The sequence below is a fragment of the Phodopus roborovskii genome, unplaced genomic scaffold, assembly GCF_943737965.1.
Source record: "Phodopus roborovskii unplaced genomic scaffold, PHOROB, whole genome shotgun sequence".
NCBI lineage: Eukaryota > Metazoa > Chordata > Mammalia > Rodentia > Cricetidae > Phodopus > Phodopus roborovskii.
Genome location: NW_026126515.1, coordinates 5,789,037 through 5,814,826, shown reverse-complemented (window position 1 = coordinate 5,814,826; position 25,790 = coordinate 5,789,037). Strand labels below are relative to the sequence as shown.

Here is a 25,790-nt window from a genome sequence, read left to right as displayed (position 1 = left end):
TCAAGGCAATTTGTATGTAATTAGCATGCCGGTGTTAATTTTAAAACAACACTCTAACAAAAATGTACCAAGTATTTCTAATTCTTACTCTGTCAAGATAATTGTATAAATTTGTGACCAGCATTAAAGTATTCTGTTTATAAAGGATTGTTACCAAGTGAAAATGAGGGAGAGGACATCTCAGTAATTTGTTAACTTAGTAATAAAAAGCTCCTTTCAATCAAATTGTTTTCCTTTGGGTTTTTCCTTATCTGTCACTCAATGTTCTGGTTGCACAGGCCCATTAAGCAGAAGAAGGGACTAGACACAAATTCTAGTATAAATTTATTAAACAATCTTGGGAACACATAGATGGACACAGGGCTAGATGTTGTCATCAACATGATCTCTACAAGAGGAGCACTCATTTGCTGGCAAAGGCCATTATCTGTTCCTGGAGAAAAAGGAAAGGGAGTGAGTGATACTTGGTCACTGCAGAGGAGAGGACAGGTGTCTTCATAATGGAATATCTGTGGTGACTAAGGGAGAAACATGGCAGGAGCCCCATCCAGGAAGGAGGCCCTGTTTCCTTTCAGCTAGAAGAACAGGGCTGGCAAAGCCTCAGCAGGTAAAAGCACTTGCCACACAAGCCCAACAACTCCAGTTCAATGATTGTAACCCTCTGTGGAAGGGCAGATTAACTCCTGAAAGTTGTCTTCTGTTTCCATGTGATTGCTGTGGCATGCGCACACATGAATACAGGTGACTGTTGTTAGTCATCCAGCATGGGTGCTGGGGACGGGACTGAGCTCGGCAAGAGCAGCAAGCACGCTCTGCTGGGCCACCTCTCCTGTCCTGTAATTTTTAATCTATGTAAATTTGTATGGGTGTTTTGCCCACTTGTACATCTATGCACCTCATGCATACCTAGTACACTTGGGCTAGAAGAAGGCATTGGGTCCTCTAGGACTGGAGATACAGATGGTTGTGAGCCACCATATGAGTGCTGAAAGAGCAGTCAGGGCTTTTAACCACAGCCCTGTATTCTTAAGCCCTTCCTACACATTTCAAGTTACTCCTTAGATGTGGACACTAACAAACCCAGCAGGGAATTTTATTCATAACCAGCTGGGTAGGAAGACCGAGTACAGTGGCCAGGCATGACAGCACATGCCTTTAATCCCAGCACACAGCAGGCAGAAGCAAATGATCACAATGAGATCAAACATTCAGATCTAGCCAGTTCAGGGCTAGCCAGGCCTACATACATAAGACCCTATCTCAAAAGAAACTGCAATAAAAATAATGTTACACACAAAAAAAATTAATCCAAAGAAATTTAAAATTTCTGCAGTTCTTCCACAGTAAGGAAAAATCTTGGAGATCTGTTAAGTGGCCACTTACTTTTAGAGGCGACACTGCATTAGTGGCCTGCAAGCCCCATGTCCTGAGCAGCACCAGTGGAGTGGCACTGGTTGAATAGAGCCTTTTCAATAGGTCAGTAGCAGCCAGAAGAGCAGTATTATGACGCTGTCTATCCGTTTCATAGCCTGTGAGGTGGCTCATGGAACCTGGAGTTAAAAAGCAGGAGGAAAAGTCAAACCGCTACTCCAGCAGTAACAGATCTCCTCCCCCAGTAGACACTACGACATCTTGTTCCCTAGCTCAGTTTGGCAGCCCTGACCTTTACATGATGTCAGGGTACCTGACCTTACCTAAGTCCATCCCATTGAAAGCGGCTGAACTGAGATGACGAACCAAGTTGGAAATATCCCCGAAGCCCATGTTGACACCTTGTCCTGCAAGTGGATGGACTCTGTGGGCTGCATCACTAAGAATAAAGCAGCATTCAGGTGTGGCCTCCAGCAACACAGAAAGGAGTGGCCTGCTCCATTATGCTCTTACCCAATGAGTGCCACCCGAGGCCGGACATATTCAGCGGCATGTCCCAGCCCCAGAGGGAAGAGTGCTCTGCTTTTAGCGTCCACCTTGGCTATACTTGGAGGCAGCTGACGAGCTGAGAACTTAGTGGGCTTCAGAAGGGAGACAACATAGTGCATCATGGTGCTGGCCGAGTCGACAAAGTCTGTGTGGTGAGCATCACTCCACTACGTGCCAATCAGCCCCCAAATGGTGAAAATTGATTAGTGATTAGTAAATAATTGAAAACTCAACCCCCTTTTATAACCAAAGCTATGGGTCATGCTACCTAACAAGCCTAAACTGATCTTGTTCATGAGTGACAAACCCCTTAAAACACATGCAAAATCCACTTCCCAGCATTCCCCACAAATTTTATTTAGCATCATGCCAAAGTATTTCTAGGTTGGCTCCTGACTACAATCAAACTTTACCTTTCACTAGTCCCCAGCAACAGCCACAAAGTAGCTATAGTAAAGCTTACCCTATGCTATCTATCCTTCTGCCTCTAAGCTTAGGTAAAGCATAGAACACCCTCCACTACCTAATGAACACCTCTACACCTTCCTCTCTGTTCCATGTCATCCTATGCATACATGCATCTGTTACTGTACTTGTCATTATCTCTCACTTGACTGTGTACTTCCTGAAGGCAGGGCCTGTCTCAAGTCTGTCTCCAGAACCTACTACATAGAAGGCACTATTCCAAGGGGCTAAGCTGCATAGGATATCTACATGGCCCACATACCTGGCAGGCCTTCCTACCAGCATAACAGCCCACAGTTTCCATTGTTTTATGTTCCCTATATGCCCTCCCAGAATCTAAGTCAAGGACTGTACTCGCTAAGGGGAGCTGCATGATTACTCCTTTTTCCTCATCTCTCCAGGATCGGACAGGTGGTACTCACAAAGGCAGAGTTGATGGCATCCACAAACTCTTCCTCATCCATGCTGACCAGCTCTGCTGCATGGTCGTGTGATGTGGACCAAACCAAGGAACTCAAAGTATCTGAGAGCTGTATGAAAAGAAGAGCATCAGCCTGGTGTGGTGGCGCATGCCTGTAATCACAGCACATAGCAGGACGAATGTCAGACCAGCCTGGGGGATAGTTCTAAAATAAAAACAGCAGCAGCAATAAAAACCCGCCTCTTCTGAACTCGGACATTTCCAAGCATAAAGGAAACCGAGGAACAGAAGCAATGCCTGCCTGGAACCAGCCCCTTTACACCAGGCTGAAGGAAAGTGGAGTCAAAGGCTATGGCTAGCTACCTTTGAGCTCACTGGCCAGAGGATCTCTTACCGGGAGCAGAGCAATGGGCCCAGAGGGGAGGAATCTCTGCCAGGCTACATTGTTTTCTGTGGCCTACAATAAAAGGAAAGCTCTTGTAAGGGGTACTGGGTGCTCAGGACAAGGTCCCCAGAGAGCAGCTCCAGAGCTTACCTCTGATAAATGCAGAGTGGCCACCACAGCAGACTGGTCATAGGGCCAACTGACATTCTGAATCCCAGCAGCTTGCCTTACTCCCGAGTTGTGCCCATCAGCACCAATCTGCATGGACACAAGGGCCTGCTAAGTCTTACAACTGCTTCAAACCAAACTGCTCCAGTTTCTTTGCCCCTCTGTCTAGTTCCCGCTGGAGTAGAAACTACCAGGCCTGTCCCACTCACAGCCCTACAGGGATAACCCTAAAGAACAGTACCTCCGCCTGAGCTAATAGGACCAAAGTGGCTATCTGAACCAAGAGGTGCCAGAAACAGAGTCTCTCGATACATGAACTAGAAAAGTTCGGCACAGAGTGGGCACTGAAGTTTAACAGAAAAAGTTGGTGAGCAGAAACAGAGAAACAAGAAAATGAGAGCCACAAGGAGATGATGAATGGCACTGGGACTTCGGGGACAGAAAAAAAAAAAACATGGCCTGAGTTCCCAACACTCCTGTTCCATCCTGTCCTGGCTATCCTACTCAGCTGGCTCATGAGGTTGCTTCCCATGCAGGAGGTGTAAGACCATCTTAGCTTGGGCTGCCTTGAATAGGTGCTGGGTGTTCTATAAACAATACCCTAAAGTCAACCCATGGTTTCCATCTGAAAATACAGACTATAGAATCTAAGGTGTGGACATGCAAGACCCCTGACAAAGGAAGAATCTTCAACTACCAACAGTTTGGTCTGGAGGGTGCTGCCATCACCTAGGGTAATATGGACCCAAGGGCTGGAGTCTGCCATGGAAAATGGGCCAGGCCAGGCATAGCCAACAGCTTTGCTCTTGTAGAGAACCTTCACACGGTCTGGAGAAGTCAAAAGAGAAAGAGGCAAAACATCAGAAAGGTGGGTAAAGGACTGAGCACAAACTGGAAGTAGTCTAAAAACAAGGTCCCCAGATAGCCCTGTCCTGTCACTGACAAGCAAAAAAAGCAAGATCTAAAATTAACTCAAATGATTAGCACTGTGGCCCAGGGCCTGCTGGTAAAGAGCAGAAGCCAGGGAACCACTCAATGTCAGAAGGTTAAAAAGAGCAAGCACTAGCCAGGCATAGTGGAGCACGCCTTTACTCCTAGCAGAGGCAGAGGCAGGTACCTCTCTATGAGTTTGAGGCCAGCCTGGTCTACACAGGGAGGGAGTTCTAGGACAGCCAGAGATACACAGTGAAATCCTGAGTCAATACCCCACCACAGGAGAGAGACAGAGACAGCCAGAGGCAGAGAGACAGAGAAAATGTTAGCCTAAGGTTCTTCTCCTAGTTTTACTCTGAACACACAGGCTGAAATATGTCATACCTCAAAAGATTTTCTTCTTGGATGCTAAGTTATAGTTAGATGGGAGAAATAAATTCTGGTGCACAATCACAAGGGACAATAGCTACAGATGACACTGATGTAGGTCAGTGGGAAAGCACTTGCCTAGCATGCTGTAAAACCCAGGTCTAATCCCAAGTCACACACACACACACACACACACATTAAGAAAGAGGTTTTGTAGTACTGGAATCAAGCACTTGCCTAGCATGCTGTAAAACCCAGGTCTAATCCCAAGTAACACACACACACACACACACACACACACACACATTAAGAAAGAGGTTTTGTAGTACTGGAATCCAACCCAGGGGCATGTTTGTGCCAGGCAAAAGCTCTACTATTGAGCCACAGCCCAGGCTATGAATAAGATGCTGTTCTGTTTATTTGTTTATTTTTTGAGACAGAGTTGCTCTGTGTAGCAGCTCTAGCTGTCCTGGAACTCAGCTCTGTAGACCAGAGATCTGCCTGCCCCTACCTCTGAAGTGCTGGGATCAAAGGCGTGTGCTACCACCAACTAGCAATAAATAAGACTCTGAATGTCACAAAGATATGAGAAATTATTTGAAAAAAACAAATGTTTACTCAAATGTGAACATAACACAATGTACGTATTATTAAATATAACAGCATAGTACCCCCATAACATTTACAGTCACCCCATCAAAAACATTTTTCCCCCTATGAAGCGTTAAATATATCCCACAGCAGATTTTTGAGCCACTCAACATTAGTGCTAAGAACCAAACTTGGAGTGGGAGTTGGGGGGGGGGGAGCTGGAGGCTCAGAAGTTAAAAGCACCGACTGTTCTTCCAGAGGACCCAGGTTCAATTCCCATTGCCCACTTGGAGGCTCATAACTGTCTGTAAGTCCAGTAGGTAAAACACCAGTGCACATAAATAAAAACAACAAAAATGGAAGAGGAAAAAAAAAAAAGAACCAAACTTGGGTCTTCTGGAAAAGCAACAAGGAATCACTGAGTCAGCTCTCTAGCCCTAGAATTCCTTCTCTAAATACATCAAGTTCTATTCATTAAATAGCTAGTTTTTTATACATCAGTCATACCTCAAGGAATTTAAAACACACATACAGTGATTCTGGTGATGGAACTCAAGGCCTTAAACAGTAGACAACTGATCTATGAACAAAACATACCAGCAGTTCTATTTTTTTTTTTTTTTTTTTAAAGACAGGGTTTCTCTGTCTCTGTCTAGTCCTGGAACTCACTCTGTAGACTGGGCTGGCCTCGAAATCACAGACATATACCTGCTTCTGCTTCTTAAGTGCTGGGATTAAAGTTGCCCATTATCATCACCACTGCCCAATCCTAAATTATTTTTAAAAGCTAGATGGTGGCCCATTACATGAATGAATGAACAATATCCTATATAAAAAAACCTGTTAAGCTGGCCATGGTAGCACATGCCTCTAATTCTAGCATCTGGGAAGTGGTGGCAGGGAAACTAAGAGTTAAAGGCTAGCCTGAGCACAGTGAGTTCAAAGTCAGCCTGGGCTACATGAGATCCTGTCTTAAAAGACTGAAAGGGAAAAAAAAAAAAAAAAAAAAAAAGCGTAAATTTCTTCCAGTTTGTCTCTCACTTGAATTCCAAGATACACAGAGCAATTCATCCATCTCCAGGTAGTTTATATCCAGAATATGCAAAGAACCCTTCTAACTAAAAAGCAAAAACATAAGTGACCCATTTTTAGACGTGCAGAAGATTTTCAATAGCTATTGCTCCAAAGCAGATATACAAATAAGCACATGAAAAGGCACCAACATCATTTCTCTTTAGGTGAACAGAGTCAGAAGCACAATGGGCCATACTGGGATAGCCGCAGTGTAAAAGACAGTAAGCACTGAGAAGGCTGTGGAGAAACTGAGCTGCTTCAACTCAGGGAAAGGTGAAAAGACTCAGCCTCTAGAGGGCAGCATCCTGAGGATGTTAGATACAGAATTATTATACAACAGTGCAACTCTGCCTCCACATGTCCAACCAGGACAAATGAAAACACATGTTGCTGGGCCTGCTGGAGCAAGCTGTTTGTGAGGCTGAGACAAGCACTTAGAAGGTAGAACCTGCCTGGAATACAGAGTTAACTCCAGCCTGAACAACTTAGTACACAGAGAGCTGGGGGAAACAGCAGAAGGGTAGAGAGATTACCTAGCTTTCAAGTCTGCATTCAATCCTGAGTACTGGAGGAAACACAAAACAACAAACCATCCATCACACAAGATGGCCACAACACTATTCGCCAACTGCCAAGTGGAAACAACTCAAATTCTATTAGCTGGTGCATAAATAGATCCAATCGGATATATCTACACAATGGAACATTATTCAGCAATAAAAAGAAGTGTGTTAGGAGTTCATGCTGCAATGTGACTGAATCTCAAAAACACCCTGAGAGAGGTAGGACCAATCCACTAATCCAGCCGTGGGATTCACCCATCTGAGCTGCTGAGAACAGACAGCGCTAGAAAGATGCAAGCACGGGCTCAGGCAAGGATGAGGATGACAACAAGTAGGTGTGAGGGCTCCTTCTGAGTGATGGAAACAGTCCAAGGATGCTGTGGCAATAGTTGCACAACTCTACAAAAACATTGAAAGTCACTGAGTTACACAAGTAAAATGGGAGGATTTTATGGTATATAAGTTTTTGTTTGTTTGTTTTGTTTTATTTTTAATAAAGCTGGTAAAAAAAAAAAAAAAAAAAAAAAGAAAGGTAAATCCTAAAAGGATTTTATCATTTTTCCTTTTTCTCTTTTTGGTACAAGACCTCACTATGTTTCCCTGGTTGGCCTGAACTCACTATGCAGTCCTGACTGGCTTCAGATTCACAGAGATCTGTCTGCCTCTGCCGCCCCAGTGCTGGCATTAAAGGTGTCACACACCTGGCTATTTAGTGTTTATGAAAGGGTCTTTTCTAAGGGTCTATAAAGGGCAAATGCAGAGGCAATCACTCCCAGAGAGGAATAAGGATAGCAGCTCACCTGCCACTGCCTCTAGCTGCTTGGTGAGGGCATGCATGATGACGTCATTTTCCACTATGAAGCCCATGTCATCTAAGTTGTCCTTATCGAACATGATCAAGGCCTCTGAGCAGGAATCCCACACCTGCAAACACATGAGAAAGTGCATTAACCCTAAAGAAATGAAACGGAATTTCAAACCAAGGCTGAACATGGCTTCCCAGTGCGGGAAGGAGGCAGCCCTTCCCAGGCTGGCAGCCTCTTTGGCAGGGTATAAGCTGAGAAGATTCAGAGTCAGGAACGGTGGGCACAGCTGTGAGCCCAACGCTTGGGAAGTGGACATAGGGGACTGATCAGGCAAGCCTCAGCCACAAGTTCAAGCCTAGGCTACCTGAGCCCTTACCTCAAAAGACCAAATTAATTAATTAAAAACTAAGCAGATTCTCAAGAATGCCCCCACACACTGAATTAAATTTTGATTCAGAGAAAGCATATCTAACAAGGTAACATGAGACAGACCCAGTCATCCTGATAAGGTTAAGTGAAAGGAGGCACCTGCATCCGCCGGAAGGCTTTGCACCGCATGTTACAGATGTGGTCCCATGCACCAAAACCTACAAAAGAGACAGTGACCTCACATGGACCTGCGCTCCAGGGCCCCTTCCCGCTCTCATCCTGTGAAGTAGGAGGTTGTTTCCAATGTTCTCCAAAAACAGAAGGGAAAAGCTGCGCGCTGTCAAGGGTCAAGCCCTTCTGCTCTCAGTCCCAGATTACCCAGCTGTGAAGAATCAACAGGCCAGATCACAGCAGAACAAAGTCAAGAAGAAAAACTAAACCAATCCCATCCTTTTGCCTTGCTAGCTTATTAGGTATAAATGCTCTAAAGACTATTTTTTTCAACTCTTCATAGCACTGAGGAGATTTGTGCTTTGAAGAAACATTTACTGAGCATCCATCAAGGGCCAGCTATACTTTTAGGTCCAGAGCAGACCAAACAAATTCCCTGTGCAGCTGATATTTTAGCTGGAGAAACAGACAACATGAACATGAAAATAATAAAATGTCAGGTAGAACGTCATAAATACAAAACTGTAGGACCAGGCGTGGTGGCGCACGCTTTTAATTCTAGCTCTTGGGAGTTTCAGGTCAGCCCGGTCTAGAGAGTGAGTTCTGGGACAACTAAGGCAGTTACACAGAGAAATCCTGTCTTGAGAAACTGAAAAAAGAAAAAGAAAAATCTGTAGAGCAAATAATAATGGCCTACATCATGAGTGAGGTGACTTGATGGAAGCACATGTCTCTAGATGTCCTCTCCAGACCAAGACTTGACAGCAGTCCTTATCCTCAGCTAAGACCGCAGCCAGCCCACCTGCTCACTCCCCACTGTGCGCTTGAATCACACACGGGCTGTGGTGACTACCCTATGGGACAGCTCTATGCCCTATGGGGAGGCCGAGAAGGAAGGAGGCAGGCTCAGCACATGGGCTCGTCTACTCACTACTGAGAAGGGTTGCAGAACCAGGGGAAATGGAGCTGACTCTGTTGCTGTAAGTGTCTGACAAGTTCTCCAGCACTTTCTTTGGACCTGCTTCCAGCAACAGGATTTTCTTGTCACGAAAATTAATATCATGTCCTAAATAAGACAAAGAAAGAATTAACATTTTAAATCATTTTAGGAAAGCCAAGGATTTAATTACACAGTAGGCCAACTACAGCTAATAACAATGTGTTACACACACAGACACACACACACACAGACACACACACACACACACACACACACACACTTCAAGACAGGGTTTCTCTGTATAGCTCTGGCTGTCCTGGAACTCCCTCTGTAGACCAGGCTGACCTCAAACTTCCAGAGACTCTCCTGTCTCTGCCTCCCCAGTGCTGGGATTAAAGGCTTATGCCACCACAGCCCAGTGTGTTATACATTTCTAAAAGCTAGAAATTTGAAAGTTTTCATCATAGAGAAATAATAAATGTTAAAAGAAATATTTTTGCAGGTTTGGAATTAGGAAATATATGTACGCATCAAAAGATTAGAAGACACACCATCAGTAAATATGACTTTTATGTTTTAAGTCTTCAATTAGAAACAAATATAAACCGGCTATGGTAGCTCACATCTATAATCCTAGCACCTGAAGGCTAAAGTAGGAAGGCTGCCATGATTTTGCAGTCAGCTTAGGCTACAGAATGAGAACATGTCTCAAAAACAAACAGAACACAAAACTTGAACAAAATGAAGCACGATTAACTAGTCTCTTAGCCTTGGAAATTAGTTTCTAGCCTGGGGGTATAGCTCAGTGGTGGTGTGTATGCCTAGCAAATTTGACATCTTAGTTCAATCTTCAGTACTGCAAAAATAATAATTTCAATTTCCTAGGAGGAAAAAAAAAAAAGCCATTATCCTAAACAAGAGCATAATTCCCCCATTTCAGCTGAGACAGCCACCCTCCACACCACGGTATGGTGTCTCCAGACAGAGCTCACTGAAAGCCACACACAAAGAAGCGAACAGTGGAAAAGTTTATTAACAGCAAGTAGAACTCCCTAGAAGAATTTAAAAAAAAAAAAAAAATGTAGCCATCTATCTCTTAACCTCGGAGTGAACACACTAAAACTGACATTTCATGATCCTGGATGTAGACAGCTCAATAGCACACACAGCACTAGCTTCGCATGAGCCAGGCCTGGGGCTGCATCTCTAGGCTGTGACTGAGCGCTTACACACAGGAGAAAGCGAGGAGCAGGGGAACTGGAAAAGAAACATAGAACAGTGGAGTCTTTAAGTAAACAAATTCACTGAAGCCCAAAGAAAGAATAAAGAATTTATTATTTAGGGACTGGAGAGATGGTTCCAGAGGTCCAGAGTTCAATTCCCAGCAACTACATGAGGCTCACAACCATCTATAGTGAGACTGGTGCCCTCTTCTGGCCTGCAGGGATATATGCAGGCAGGACACTATACATAATAAATATATTTTTTTAAAAAGTACACTACAAATCTAAAACATCCTCAGTGAGAAATGGAACTTGGAATTGTTGTTACTGGGTGAGGTTCTGGAGCAGTCTCCCCAGAATCTGAGAAAGCTAAGAACCAGAAGGTAATTTGCTATTGGCAATAAAGTTAAAAAGAAGTACCGTGGCTGGGCGATGGTGATGCTTGCCTTTTAATCCCAACACTGGGGAGGCAGAGGCAGGTAGAGCTCTGAGTTCTGGTACAGCTAGAGCTATACAGAGAAATCCTGTCTCCAAAAAGCAAACAAACAAAAAGAGTTAGATTTCTAAACCCATTATAAAGCACAGCCTGGTGATGTATTTTACTTCTTAACTATTTAATGACTTTTTAAAAACACTTAGAAGTAATGTAAGAAGGCGTGGAGTAGTGGTGTACACCTGTATTCCTGGCCACTCAGGCTCAGGCAGGAGGACTGGTTGAGCCCCAGAGAGGGAGGCTCAAAGTAAAACAAAAAGAATGATACATTTATTACAAGAATGGATTTAAGTGCACTAGAGAAATTATGTATGGAACTGTTCCCAAACTCAATGTGACAGGGAATTACAAGCCTGAAATATAAATTAATTGTGAGTTTGAAGAAGAATAAATGAAGACAGAGTGGACTTGAAGGGGAAAATTAATAAAACCTATATGAATCAGGAATGTGCTTAGAATCCCAACTTTAGGGAGGAAGAGGCAGGGAAGTCTCTTAAAAGATACAGGCCACCTAGAGCTACAGGTAGATCCTTATTTCAAAAAAAAAAAAAAAAACCGAAACAAAAACTATTGGAAATGCCTTACTTACATATTTTTGTTTGTTTGGGTTTTACTTATTTATTTATTTACTAACAGGGTTTTATGTACCTGATGCTGAACTGAATTAAAATCACTGTGTAACTCAAGGATGACTTTGAACTTCTGATCCTTCTGCTTTTATCTTCCAAGTGCTGGGATCACAGGAGTTTGCCACCATGCTTTTTACCACCTATTTTTAACTCCTGAGTTTTAAAATGTACTGTTCTAAGAAAGACATTAAAGGAAGCAATCACAATACGGGATTGTGTGTGAATGTTAATAAGATAAAAGCAAAGCTGCCTGCCCTCCCTGCGGCACTGGGAAAGATGGAAAAAGGACAGAAAAATCTAACACAGGAGCAAGCCACCAAAATACGAACACTAAAGTTTCAAAGGGACCGGGAATGGTGGCACACAATGCCCATACTTGGTAAATTTAGTCAACATCATTGGTCATTAGGGAAACATAAACACAAACCCACTAAGAGGACAAACAAAAAGACAGATGGTAGTGAGTGCTGTGAGGATCAGGAGAAACTGGAAATGTAGACATAAGTTTCTGTCCTGACAGGTCCCACAGCCGTTTAGTCCCAAATAAACACACAGAGGCTTACATTAATTACAAACTGCTTGGCCTATGGCTCAAGCTTCTTGTTGGCTAGCTCTCTCTTAACTGTTAACCCATTTCTATTAATCTGTGCCTCTATATGGTCTTCGATTACCGGTGATGCCCGGACCTTTTGCTCCCTATGCAGCTACATGGCATCTCCCTCACCACTCCTCTGTGTTCCTCTTCCCAGAATTCTCCTAGTCTGGTAGTCCTGTCTGCCCATTGGCCAAAACGGCTTTGATGTTCACGGCATACAGAAAGTTCTCCTCCATTCATACATTCCTACTGATAATGTAAAATGGTTCAATCTCCCAAACAGTTTGGCGGTTCTTCAAAACATTAGTTAGCACCTAACCCAAAAATTCCACTGATGAGAACAGACTCAATATAATCAAGGCTATGTCCACACAGAATGTTACCTGTTATAGGCCAAAGTGAAAACAAATCAAATATTCATCAGCTGATAAACGAGTCAACAAAATGTGGCACATACACACAACTGAGTATTGTTTCGGCCCTCAAAGAGAGCACTGTTCTGATATATGTTGCAACATGGACTAGCCGTGAAAACACTAAGCATACCTTCACCTACATTAAACAACTATCAAGAGTCGCTGTCTAGGGCTGAGGAAAAGTGGAGTAACTTTTAATGAGTTTCAAGATTTTTGTTTTGTTTTGTGTTTTTTTTTTTTTTTTTTTTTTTTTTGAGTAAGGAAAATGTGCTAGAACTTGTAGTGATTGAAGAGCTCCGCGAATGTACTAAAAACTCACTGGACTGCACTGCATGCTTTAAGTGGGAGGACTTACAACTATGTGAACTATATCTTAAGCAGCTTTAGGGCCGGGTGGCGGCGGTGCACACCTTTAATCCCAGCTGTCGGGAGAAAGAAGCAGGCAATGTCTGTGAGTTCGAGTCCAACCTGATTTACTATCCAACACTATAAAGCCTCCCGTGGTGCTCTGCTCATAAATCCTGGCCAGTTCAAGGGTCAGACTGACATATAAGGCTCGCCCACTTCTGATCCCACAGGGCTGGAGCACCACACTCACTCCTGCGGGCCCGAGGGCTCCCCTGGGAGGGTAGCGAACCAACCACCAGGACAGGCACGCTTGGTCTCTAGTACAGCATCCCGACTCCCTCTGTGAGCTCGTCCTCTGCAGCCCAGTCCTGCCACTGTCGAGATGCACCTACCCAAGGCACAAGCCATGGCAGCGCCCACCAGGCCTCCTCCTGACACCACCACGTCGTACACGGTGTCGGCCGAGGAGCCCGCCAAACGCCGACACGCAACCAGAGTGCCTCGTCCGGCCGCAAGCGGCCCGGCACTCCACCAGCGGACGCACAGCAAGCCGGCCATCGAGCCAATGCGGGCCGCCATAGTGACCTGCGCCTGCGCCCTGGACTCCCCACGGACCTTTCCGGGACAGTGCTTCCGGGGCAGAGGCCTTCAACCCTGAGTTGCTTCAGCCATTTCTTTAGAACGGAAGTAAGATGAGCGAAGAGAATAAACCAATCAGCTAGCGCCTCTTGACTCCTTGGGCGGGACAGACTGGACCCTGGAAGCCAATCCGAAGCTAACGCTATAATGGGGCGTGGCTAGCAGTCTCCGGCGGCCGCGCTGCTGTCACCGTTGCTGTCATCGCCGCTTCTGCCTCGGGTTAGAAAGATGACTGTGGGGAGGTCTGCCGGAGCCCCCGAATGCACCGAGTGGAGCCGTGAGGTGAGAGGAGAAAGGAGGAAGCAGATGCCTTAGAAAGGAATCCCCGAGAGAGGAAACTGTTTGACGTTGCCGTGGAGACAGAGTCGGGCGTGTCACCGAAGGGCGTGGAATTAAAAAATTGCCTGTGCTTAGACATTGAGAGAATCTGTCTTGGGGACTTGAATCACTTGCTTCTTGTACCAGGTCTGACATCGGGGAGCGTAGCAATAACAAACCACGAATTAACCTTGAAAATATTAAAGTGATTTTCATCTACATATAATTATCCTGAAAAGGCAAATCTAAGGGGCAAGTCATTGCATGGGACTGAGGAGGTCGGAAGAAAACAGGGAGAGATTTCTAAATGCTTCCAAGGTTTTTGTTGTTTTGTTTTTTCGAGACAGAGTTTCTCTGTGTATCTTTGGCTGTCCTGTAACTCACTCTGTAGACAAGGCTGGCCTTGAACTCACAGAGACCCACCTGCGTTTGCCTCCTGAGTGCTGGGATTAAAGGCATGCGCCACCACGCACAGCTTGTTGTTTCAGAGTAGGAAAATATACCAAAACTTACTGTAGTGATAAATACGCAGCTTTGCCAATATACTAAAGTTCATCCAATTATATGTGTCTCCTGTCAACCTAATTTTCTAGAAAACAGATAGATTAAACAATTTGCCCCTAAATGTATAAAGAGAGAATGTAGACTGGTGGTTGATTGGGGCTGACAGAGTGAGAACCGATGTGAGAGGGTTAAAAGAAATTAAAAAAAAAAAAATCTACTAAACGCTACAGTTTCTTTTTTTTTTTTTAGGGCAGTGATTCTCAACTTGTGAGTCCTGACCCCCTTGGGGGTGGGATGACCCTTTCATAAAGGTGGCATATCAGATATTTACATTATGATTCATAACAGTAGCAAAACTACACTTCGGAAGTAGCAACAAAAATAACTTTATGGCTGGAGGTGAAATCTCCAGCCCCAGATTTCATTCTTTCTCTTAATAGCAATAGGATACTCTGTGTTGGGCAGTAGCAGTGACTTGCAGCTTCCTGTGAGTCACACACAGGAGAGTAACAATAGTTATTCCTTTTTTTTTTTTACATTTTTAAATTAATTCATTGAACAATAGCTATTCTATAAGTGCCCTCTGTTGGTAAGCTAGATGCTCACTGGGTGAATGTATTAGTGATGAGGGGGATGTCCTTCTCTAAGTTGTGAATATATATTTCTCTTATTGGTTGATGAATAAAGCTGTTTTGGCCAATAGACAGGCAGGATTTAGCCAGGCAGGAAATCTAAACAAGGATAGAGAAAGGTAGGAAGTGAGTCAGAGAGATGCCACATAGCTGCCAAGGAAGCCAGAGGTCTGGGCATCATAAGCCAAAGCCATGTGGAGATACACAGACTAATAGAAATGGGTTAGCAATTAAGAGGGAGCTAACTAATAAGAAGCCTGAGCCATTGGCCAAACAGTTTATAATTAATAGAAGCCTCTGTGTGTTTATCTGGGATTAAATGCAGGACCAGGTGGGACAGAAACTTCCCTCTACATATTAGTGAACTGTTACTTAATACACTTTAATGTAGAATGGATTTGTCTACATTAGACAAATCAGAAGTAAAAGAACATCTGTGTCATTGAAACTAACAGACACAAATACAGCCAAGGCCAAAAAGCAAGATTACAAAAAAAAAAAAAAAAAAAGTATTTTTGAGGGGTCAGTCCATAACATAGTTGCAAATTGCTATTTTCTCCTAAGTGATGATACTTACTTATCAATTGCTTCCCTTTGTCCTGCATTGTTCTCAGTTTTTCAGTGAAAAAAAAATTATACAGTTATCTACCTTACCACTAGACTGTTCTCCATTCATCACAGCCCCTTCCAAAGTTGGCCCCTAACCCTCCTCTCAAAACAGTCAGAATACAAATCCTTAAGAAAAAAAATCTATGCCCGCACATTTGCTATAGTTTTCCATTAGTTGTGCAGCTAATTGATGAATTTAATCCTGATTATTGGTGCATTCCTGGTGACCTCTGACATATATGGGCAGAAAAGCTTTCCCAGGACATAGTTATGCTATCCTGGTTTCTGCCTGCTCTCACTAGAACACAAGATTCATGGCATACTCAGCACCCAACCCATGTTTTCTTATGTACACATGGATGGATGTAGTTTTGACCCTGGTGCTTCACAGTGCTGGGGATCGAGGCCAACCCTTGAGCATGCTCCACATGGCTCCACCGCTGAGCTTCAGTCCTAGCCCTTGAAGCATTTAAAAGCTCTCTCACCTGCGCACGTCCCTCCTGTTCATCATCCATTGTAATAATTGGTTAGGATATGAGGAAAGTGAGAATGTCCATGCAGAATAAAAGGAAGATGGGAAACAATTACATAAATCCCAAGTAACCCTGGGAACAGAGTGCAGCCAAGGTGAGGGGCAGGGTTCCTGGAGCACCGAGAACAGAACGTGGTTCGGATTAGGTACTCTGTGCTGAATGGAGCAGGGAGCTGGCATTAGCTTGTCTGCCACCTTTGATGCCCATAGTCAGGCATATAATACATGGTACTGTAAAATGTCTTTTGAGTGAAGAACACACTTTCTTAGCTCCTTCTTAGTTCCTAATATACTGGGGCTTATTCAAAGTAAGGTTAAAGTCATTTTTGAGTACCTTTGAAATTAGAGTTTAACTCACTATTGATTTATATTGTTTTAGATATTTCCCCCCAAATCCTCCTCAGACACTGAGACAGAAGATGAGCAGTCTGGAGAAGGACTGGTTTTGTCCAGAGCTGGCAAACTCCATGAGTTCCTCAGCCCAGAGGAGGAAACCGATTCTACTTCTGACTCCACTGGGAGCTTTTATAGGGCCCTACAGGTTAGAAAGCAGAGCTGCAGGTGGGGCCTGTTGGAGTCTCCCTTTCAGTCCGACCCAGACAGTGACCAGAGTGGCTCAGAAGATGAGGGAGACTTGGAGAGCTTCTTCCAAGACAAGAGCAGGGGGAAACCACAGGTCCAGAACCCTCCATCTCTTAGGTAAGACCTTGCACTCAGTGGCTGCCACACTCCGGCACTCCAGGCCAGGCACACCAAGTATCTCAGGGCCTTGCCTTCCCCTTTGTAAGACCCTCTACAAATTGTCACTTACCTAAGGCCCAGCCCAGAAGTACCTCTTGGATCCAACCACACTTTGTGATTCTTTCTTAAAATACTATTTGGGGGGGGGGGGATCTGTGGGTGTTTTGCCTGAGTGTATGTGTACCACGTACATATCTTGAGAGCATGGAGAACAAAACATTGGATTCCCTGGAGCTGAAGGTACAGACAGTTCTATGTTGCCATGTGAGTGCTGAGAATCAAACCCTGGTCCTACGGAAGAGCAGCAAATGCTTTTAACTGTGGAACCATCTCTCCAGCCCACATGTTTTGAGTCTTACTCAGAGATCCTAAGTAACTCTGAGCAGCACTTACTTAATGAAGCACTAGACCATCCAAAGGGACGCCTTTCCTAGACCCTTTCCTCCAAAAACGACGAAGGTCATTGTCTGGGGCCAAGTCTTCCAGTGCATATATACTTTATCTTTGGGTTTGTGGGGAGTTTTGTTTGTTTCCTTGTCTGCTTGTTTCCTCTCTTTTTGAGACACAGTCTCATGTACTCCAGGCCTCCCTGAAACCCCTGAACCTCTCAAGGGCTTGGGTTACAGGCATGCGCCACCATCCTTATCTTATTTAATAGTACTCTCTTCCCAATAACCCTATAAACGGCCATTATTCTCGCCACTGTACCTGGAGATCTAAACACCTCAAAGTTTGAATTGGATCCTCTCACTGGGTCCTGTGCTACCCCCCCCCCCCACTACTCTGCTTATCTTATGCAGCTATCAGAGTACAAAGTGGCAAATCCTGCATGAATTCTTAGAAGATAGCTCGCATTGGGCTGCTGGGATTGCCTGTGGCAAGAAGGGAATCTTTGCTGGTGAGGTTAAGAACTTAGAGGCCTTTGGAGCTTTGGGGCGGGGAGGGTCTCTGAGAGGATCCGCGCATCCTGACAGCTGGGTCCCTGCACAGCTCTGCTTTCTCCTCCAGGTGTGGTTCCATGAGGCGCTGCAGCTCCATGACCAGCCTCCCCTCTGACATGCCCAAGGCTCAGACCCTGCCAACCTCAGACTCTGGGCCTCCCTCTCAGCACAGAAGTGTCTGCTCCTGGGCATCCTCCATCACTGTCCCTCAGCCCTTCCGCATGACACTGCGTGAGGCCCGGAAGAAGGCCCAGTGGCTGGCCTCACCTGCCTCTTTTGAGCTAGAACGGCTACAGGCCCAGAAGCAGGGCCAGGAGGAGGCAGAGTGCTATCGGCAGTTCCGGGCCCAGCCTGTGCCTGCGCATGTCTACCTTCCGCTCTACCAGGAGATCGTCGAGCGCAGCGAGGCACGGAGGCGTGCAGGGATCCAGAAGAGGAAGGAACTGCTTCTATCCTCCTTGAAGCCCTTCAGCTTCCTTGAAAAGAAAGAACACCAAAAGGAAGCTGCTCCACAGACAGACTCGGCTGCAGCGCCTCAGGCCAAGGTCCCCCCAAAGAAGGCCACTAGAAGGATCCCCAAGGCCATTCTGGAACCAGCCCTTGGGGACAAACTCCAGGGTAAGGATACTCTTGACACCTCTGGCTACCCCTGGCTGGGGGTTCCCGGAGGTGCTACAGGGATTTAGGATGAAGGTTCAGTGACTACACTGGTGTGGAGATTTCCCATGCACGGTGTAGGCCAGCCGAGAGTTGGTACTGTCCGCAGGGGTTCTCAACCTCCCTAAGCTGCAACCCTTTAATACAGTTCCTCATGTTGTGGTGACCCCCAACCATAAAATGATTTCATTGCTACTTCATAAACTGAAATTTGCTACTACCATGAATCATAATGTAAATATCTGATATAAAGGCTATTTGATGGGGTCTCGACCCACAGGTTGAGAACCACTGATCTATAGAAAGGTCCTATAACAACACCTCCTCCACCCCTCCGCTTCCACTTCCGCCCTCCCCCCCCCCCAATACTCAGCCGGGTGACCTGCCTCTGTAAGCACACGTGAATTCCTCTGGACTAGCATAGGTATGGGAGCTAAGATCATGTCATAAAGGACCTCCAACAGCCAGTGGCGCTTCCAGCTTGCTGCCTCTGAGACAGCCACCTCTCCCTCCCTCATCCTGGAGAGGAGCTAGTCACTAATTTTTTCCCCATTATTTGTCACTGGATTTAGCACACTAACTACTCTTAGTGTTTAGATGAGGGTAAGTTTGGGCCTGTGGTCGCATGTGCAACTCACTCAGGAGGTCAAGGCAGGAGGGTATTAGATAGATTGGAAACCAATCTGGTCTACATAGTGAGACTCTGTCCTTCACTGCCTCCTTCACAGAAGCGGAGCTCCTCAGGAAAATTCGAATCCAGATGCGAGCCACGGACATGCTCCAGATGGCTTCATCCCCCATCAGCAGCTCTGGTAGCCGGGCTCCCCGCACAGCTACCCGCACCCAGGAGGAAAAGCTGAACTTTCTACAGACTGAGTTTGGATTCCGGCCTCGAGTGAACTCTGTGGTCCCTGACTATGAGGGCCTTTACAAGGCTTTCCAGAAAAGAGCTGCCAAGAGACGGGAGACCCGGGAAACAACTCGAAACAAGCCCTTCCTTCTACGGACTGCCAACTTGTGTCACACTCCACGGTCCTGTGATGCCACTACTGCAGAAGGAGGGAAGATAAGAACCCAGGCAGGTAGCAGGGAGGGTCAGGGTCTGAGGCCTGAAGTACAATAGAGTAGGCCCAGGTCTCAAAGGAAGGCACTGTTTTTATTTATTTATTTATTTGAACACCTGCTCAGTTGCACACAGATCGACCTTCTATAATCTGAAAACAAGAACATTCCCTTTCACACCTCCCTAGAGGGATTTTTGCAAATGTTAATTCCAAACAAGTCTGAGAGCCCAGTCTGTGTTGGCTTTGTTTCCTGTCAATATGATAAAATACTTTGACCAAAGAAGCTTAGGGAGAAATGGCTCATTCTAGCTCATATTCCCAGGCTGCAGTCTGGTATAGCTGGGAAGTCACAGTAACAGGACTTGAAGCAGCTTGTCATATTTATAGTCAAGATCAAAGAGAGATTGAATGCATACTTGTGTTCGATTTCGCCACTCATATAGTGGGTGGTCTTCCCACCTTAATTAACATAATCAAGATAATCCCTCATACCCCTATAGACATGCCCCCCAGGCCCACCTGATCTAGACAGTTCCATAATGAGATTCTCTTTCCAAATAGTTCTAGAGTGTATTAAATTGACAAAGCTACTCACACAATTCCAAGAAGCCTTCTTACTTGATTAAAAACATTAGGATTGATATGCAAGTATGGACCTTGTAACTAATTAAGATCTTGTCCTCCTTATCCTCAGAGGGTGGGGGAAATAAAGATTATCATCTCTACTCCTTCACTGAAACTGAATCCTAATTAGGATAGAAACTAATCACATGTTGTTGGCTAGGCGGTGGTGGCGCACACCTTTAATCCCAGCACTCAGGAGACAGATCTCTGTGAGTTCGAGACCAGCCTGGTCTACAAGAGCTAGCTCTAGGACAGGCTCCAGAGCCACAGAGAAACCCTGTCTTGAAAAACAAAACAAAACAAACAACAAACAAAAAACAACTAATCACATGTTGTCATCAATGCCAGCCCTCCTTTCTTGCAGAAGTCCCCTCAGCCGGCAGCTACCCCGCTGCCAAGGAGGCATTCTCTGAGTGGTCTTGCTTCCTTTTCTGCCAACACCCTCCCAGTGCACATCACAGATGCTACGAGGAAGAGGGAATCTGCAGTCAGGTGAGTAAGGAGGCCACAGCAGATGCATGACAGGTTTTGGTCCCAAATACTAAAACTGGCCTCTTCTGCCATTATCAGTAACACCTCAAGGGGCTGAAGGAATTCTCTGATGGGGCAGGTATATGTACTGTCACTCAGCAAATCCTTCTAGGGTCTTAGTGCAAGACACAAAGTTACACCAGAGATGCCCTGGAGTCCTTAGAGAGTAACATGAAGTCTGAAACGTGGGACTTTTCAGGGTGATTGCCCTGTTTATGAGCAGTGCAAGCATAGAGGACTATGACGACACAGGGAAGCTTAGGGTAGTGGTCTCACAGCTTACGGGTCTCATGACTAAGGTAAAACATGAAGAGTAAGACTAAGGAGGAAGGGACTGGGGAGATGGCTCAGTTGGTTAAGCATTTGCTGAGCAAACATGAGGACCCGAGTTCAGATCCCCAGCACCCACGTGGAAGTATGTCAATATGCCCACAACTCTTACACTTTCAGGTCAGTAGTGAGAGAGAGGCAAAGCCTCCAGCTTGTTGGATGGCCAGTCTAGCCAAAAAGGGGGTTCTAGATTCAGTGAGCAGCTGCTATCTCAAAACATAAGTTGGGGCCACCAGAAGGCAGAGTGGATAGATGCACTTGCTAGCAAGCCTGCCAACCTCAGTTCAATCCCAGACCCACGTGATAGAATGTGAGAACTGACTCTTGCAAGTTACCCCCAACTTCCACATGCATACTGTGAGAATTGTCCCCTCCAAAGAATAAAGAGGAACGAGTCAGACAGAGGCTACGGAGAAGGGCGTTTCCATAAAGAGACTCTGTAAAGCCTTCCTATGAGACTGTTTGTAGTGTTATTGTCCAGCCTGCTGTCCCTTGCAGTGTGCTCAGTGACCTTTTCTTTTTTCTTTCTTTCTTTTTTTTTTTTTTTTTGGTTTTTTGAGACAGTTTCTCTGTGGCTTTAGAGCCTGTCCTGGAAGTAACTCTGTAGACCAGGCTGGTCTTGAACTCACAGAGATCCTCCTGCTTTAATCGCAAATACTGGGATTAAAGGCATGCACCACCACCGCCCCCGGTCAGTGTCCTTTTCTTACAAAACAAAAGCCTGTGTGTGAAAGGGAAAGGTAGCCATGGGGAATACAAATTTAGACTTGAGCATCACCACAGTCAAGACGGCAGCCATTGCTCAGAGGTTCATCTCAGGGAACATCAGGTCTGCTGGGAAGCAGTTCCTGTTTTCCTTTTCTGCTCTTTTCCTTCTCCTCCTTTTCTGTCTCCCTTTCGTTCAATACTAAAGATCAACTCTACCTTGTACGACTGAGTTATACTCCAAGTCTGTGGATTTTCTAACAGTTCAGCTGGTCTCATTCAGCCAGCAGGAAGTCCTCTGCCAAGACTCTGAAGTGAGCCAGGGAGCTGTGATCTAATGTTGAAGCTGAGCCCAGGAAAGGACTAATGTGTCAGAGCCTCCAGGAGGCTCTCAGGGCATAGCAGTACCCTGCTTCTCCTTCAGACCTTGCAGGAATATACTTAGGATACAGAGTTAGTCCCTCCTCCCTCAGACTTCAAGGTTACTACCCTCAGGCCAAGCACACCAGTGTCCCAAGGCCCAGGGGGAGATCACATGTACTGTCCAACTGCAGGCTTGGCATTTTAGCAGATTAGGCTTTTGTGTCTTTCTTCCTGATCAGCTGAATGCATTGCTACATGCAGAGTCTTTGATTATTTTGTCTTCTGGTGGAACCCACCACAGAACTCCAGAATAACTGCATGAACCAACTGCTTCAAGTTGAATTCACATTGCCTCATTGGACAAAACCTGTTTGTAGACCTTTATGCAGTTGGAGATTTAACCTCTCAAAGAATTGGGACCCTAAATTGCTGCCTGACCACTGTTTGTAGCTAGGTGATTAAGGGAACCACCGTCCTAGTCCCGATTTTGGCTTCCCCTCTGCATACTGAGTAGCTGTGAACAAGAGGCTTTCTGCCTCTCAGTCCCCTGTGTCACAAGGGGGCCTCTCCTGCCTATCTCATCAGGGCCTTGTAAGAATCACATGAAATGTAATGGTCTTTGGTCCTTGGTAGGCAGCTTGGTATATGGTAGCTATAGTATTCCAGATAAGGGAAAAGCCTGGTCTATTTATTGAATTTTGGCTTTATAAAGCTATTTTAAATTGTGTGTTCTGTTCAAAAAATGGGTATCTCTTGGTGGGAAATCACAGGACCCCAGAATAGCTGTTTGTTGAGTTGGGGTCCCATATAGGTCAGGCTGACATCAAACTTACTATATAGCTGGGACATCCTGAACATTGATCCTGCTCTCAAGTGCTGGGGTTACAGGTGTGTGCCACCATGCCCATCCCCAGAATCATTCTTTCTGGAAATGTACTTGTGGCAAATTTATAGAAAATATTTTATTCCTAGAAACACCAGCTGGGGACTGAAGATGGCTCAGTGGTTAAGAGCATATCCTACAGAAGACTTGAATATGGTTCCCAGCACACACACTGGGCAGCTTACAACTGCCTGTCACTCCAGCTCCACATTTGATGCCCGCTCTGGACCCTGGGTCTTGTAATCCAGGCAAACCTGGCCCCATCCCTTGGGGACCTGGCAGAGTGTGCCACCTCTGCACATGACAGGCAGTACCCTGGCTCTGTATGAGAGTGCAAAGGTTCCTTTAAGAGGCAGGCCCCGCCTACTCCCCCTCTCTCTGCCATTTTCTGAGGAGGCAGGTCACTGTCTCTCTTCCTTTCTGTCTTCCCCCTCCCCTCAATAAACTTTCCACAAAAGTCCTGCCTGATGGCATATTTGTTTGTTCCCTGCCATGGGAGCCTCATGCCATATTCGTAAAGCTGAGGGCACCTGCCACACCCCTACCCCCAAAAAATACACATAAACAAACAAAAAAATCTTTAAAAAAAGAAAATACTAAGATTGCTTATAAATGCACCAGGTTATCTGTTATTTTTGCTCTCTCTTTTAGAATGGCACTTGAAAAAAAGGACAAATCAGACAAGAGCATTCAGTGGTTGGAAGTACACAAAAAGAACTGTCAAGCCATGTCCAAATCTGTGACCTTGCGGGCAAAAGCCATGGATCCCCATAAAAGCCTGGAAGAGGTGTTCAAAGCAAAGCTCAGAGAGAACCGGTCAGTGTCCCCCGTGTTCAGAGGGTGCCTGTTTTAGGTTCCAGCACATCCCTGGCTTTGAAATAGTAAAATGGAGTCACAGTAAACTGAGTCATCAGAGTTAGTGAAGGATTTTGGCAGGCAGTGTGAATTCACAGTGTACATGAGGAATGACTACTTAACATGAATGAAGGGTTTTCTGGTCGAAAAAGATTGGTTGCTTCTAAGAAACTTTGTTAATTCCAGGAACAATGACCGTAAAAGAACAAAGGAATATAAGAAAGAATTGGAGGAAATGAAGAGAAGAATTCAAACTAGGCCCTTTCTCTTCGAGCAAGTTACCAAGGTAAACCCAGAGTCTCAGCTCTTTTCTACCCTGGGTCAAGGCTTCTTAGAAACTCTGAAAAGATTTTACTATGTGAGTATTAAACAGTTCCTTAAGACTAAGATATACTTCATTGAACTCCACGATGGTTAATCATTTCCATTTGATTGTACTAAATGACCCAGAAAGTTAAAATAGCACAGCACACCTCTGGGTATCTGTGTGGGTGTCTCCAGTAAGAACTAACTGAGGAATGAAGAAGACCCACCTTGACCATGGGCAGCCTGAGTGTCCTCATAGGCTGTGGGCCCAGGTGATAAAAGGCACGGGTACATAGACCCTCTCTTTGATTTCTGGCCACCATGTCATGCACAGCTTCTGCCATAGGATTCCACCTTCATAGTGTTCAGCCTTGCCAGAAGTTCAAAGTGACAGCTCAAGGGTTCATGGACTCAAACTTCTGAAACCATGAGCCAAATACAAATATCAACTTTCATTTTTTAAAGTATCAAGGTATTTAAGGCAGGGTTTCTTTTTATGTAGCTCAAACTGACCTATAACTCATTGAGCCCAGGCTGGACTTGAACCCACCATCCTCCTGCCTTAATCCACCCCCACCCCATACTGGGATTACAGACATGCACCACCACACCCAGCTTTTACATTGCTTATATCAGGCACTTGGTTAATGACAAAGGAAATTTGCTTTATTAATAGTACTTTACTCCAAACATAGGTCCTTGAGGGTCAGGGTACCTTTAAGCACCCCACAAGACCCTTTCCAGATTAAGTGGCTTTTAGGCTGAAAAAATCATTTGAAAACATTCTCTGGACTTTAAGAGAAGATAAATTCAGTTGAGATCTCCCTAAGGAAGCTCTAACCCTCAGAGAGACTGGTCCCAGGCAGTTAAAGCGCTGTATCTGGCTCTGTGGTTCATTGTGGGTGAGAACTCCATCATATAGCCTGTGATATTCCTAGGTAGTGGTGGGTCTCCTGCTGCTGCAGATAACCCTCTCTCCACCTCCCCCCATGCCACCGCCATGCTGGGCAGTCTAGAATCTACTTATGCTGACCTCTTTAAATCCGCTTTTGTCAAAGAAGCTAATTCTGCTTCTCCCAACAGATCTTTCAGCATTCTAGAAATTCTACAAAGTTTTGTGCTTGAATATATAAAACAAAATAGGCTACTTCTAGCTACATGCAGACCATCTTCCTTCTGCTCAATACTTTTAGTATGTTAGTCTTCCTGATCATAGCTTGGGTGCTTTTCAAAGGTGTGGCTCTCAAATTAATTAATAGCTAACACCTCCCAGAAGTGTTAGAATACAGAATACAGAATTGTAGGTAAATAAATTGTAGGTCAATGAACACCTACATTTGAAAAAGATCCCCATGGAGCTCCTCTTACCAAGTATGGCTATAAAGCAAACAAGGCTCTTAAGTAATTTTTGTGCCAACTTTTGTCTAGCGCTAAAGGTGGGGTAGTGAGAGGGGCAGCGTTATAAAGACCTGGGTGACTCAGAATCATAAATCGGGGGACTGCTAGTCAGCCAGCTCCTCCACTCCACAGGCACTTGCCAGGAAAGAAGCAGAGGAACGGTATCGGGACACCCTGAGGCAGGCTGGCCTGGAGGAAGAGTTCGTGCAAACCAAGAGTCAAGACACACAGGCTATGCACTGCAAGGAGAAAGGCAAAGTCAAGGATTCGCCTAGGTAA

General features: G+C 45.2%; 2 protein-coding genes across 2 annotated transcripts; one reads left to right on the top strand and one right to left on the bottom strand.

The window, feature by feature from the left end:
• Positions 1-311: 311 nt before the first annotated feature.
• On the bottom strand, positions 312-13,473 carry Coq6 (coenzyme Q6, monooxygenase). Its single transcript, XM_051196325.1, has 12 exons — positions 13,272-13,473; positions 9,167-9,301; positions 8,224-8,282; positions 7,690-7,813; positions 4,057-4,187; positions 3,342-3,449; positions 3,201-3,263; positions 2,808-2,915; positions 1,885-2,087; positions 1,695-1,810; positions 1,384-1,550; positions 312-433 (listed from the first exon to the last, which is right to left on the bottom strand). Exons 1-12 carry the CDS (start codon positions 13,456-13,458, stop codon positions 404-406), a joined length of 1,431 nt encoding a protein of 476 aa, XP_051052282.1. The 5' UTR covers positions 13,459-13,473; the 3' UTR covers positions 312-403.
• Positions 13,474-13,699: 226 nt separating this feature from the next.
• On the top strand, positions 13,700-25,790 carry Fam161b (FAM161 centrosomal protein B). Its single transcript, XM_051196324.1, has 8 exons — positions 13,700-13,800; positions 16,493-16,812; positions 17,863-18,413; positions 19,181-19,530; positions 20,505-20,632; positions 23,604-23,768; positions 23,994-24,093; positions 25,644-25,790. Exons 1-8 carry the CDS (start codon positions 13,747-13,749, stop codon positions 25,788-25,790), a joined length of 1,815 nt encoding a protein of 604 aa, XP_051052281.1. The 5' UTR covers positions 13,700-13,746.

Coding starts and splice junctions, on each gene's coding strand:
- Coq6 (XM_051196325.1), bottom strand. CDS start 13,458: ATGGCGGCCCGCATTGGCTCGATGGCCGGCTTGCTGTGCGTCCGCTGG. Junction 1,811..1,884: donor CCTCGGGTGGCACTCATTGG/GTAAGAGCATAA, acceptor CTTTATTCTTAG/TGATGCAGCCCACAGAGTCC. Junction 1,551..1,694: donor TTTCAATGGGATGGACTTAG/GTAAGGTCAGGT, acceptor TTTTAACTCCAG/GTTCCATGAGCCACCTCACA.
- Fam161b (XM_051196324.1), top strand. CDS start 13,747: ATGACTGTGGGGAGGTCTGCCGGAGCCCCCGAATGCACCGAGTGGAGC. Junction 16,813..17,862: donor CAGAACCCTCCATCTCTTAG/GTAAGACCTTGC, acceptor TTTCTCCTCCAG/GTGTGGTTCCATGAGGCGCT. Junction 23,769..23,993: donor GCAAAGCTCAGAGAGAACCG/GTCAGTGTCCCC, acceptor TGTTAATTCCAG/GAACAATGACCGTAAAAGAA.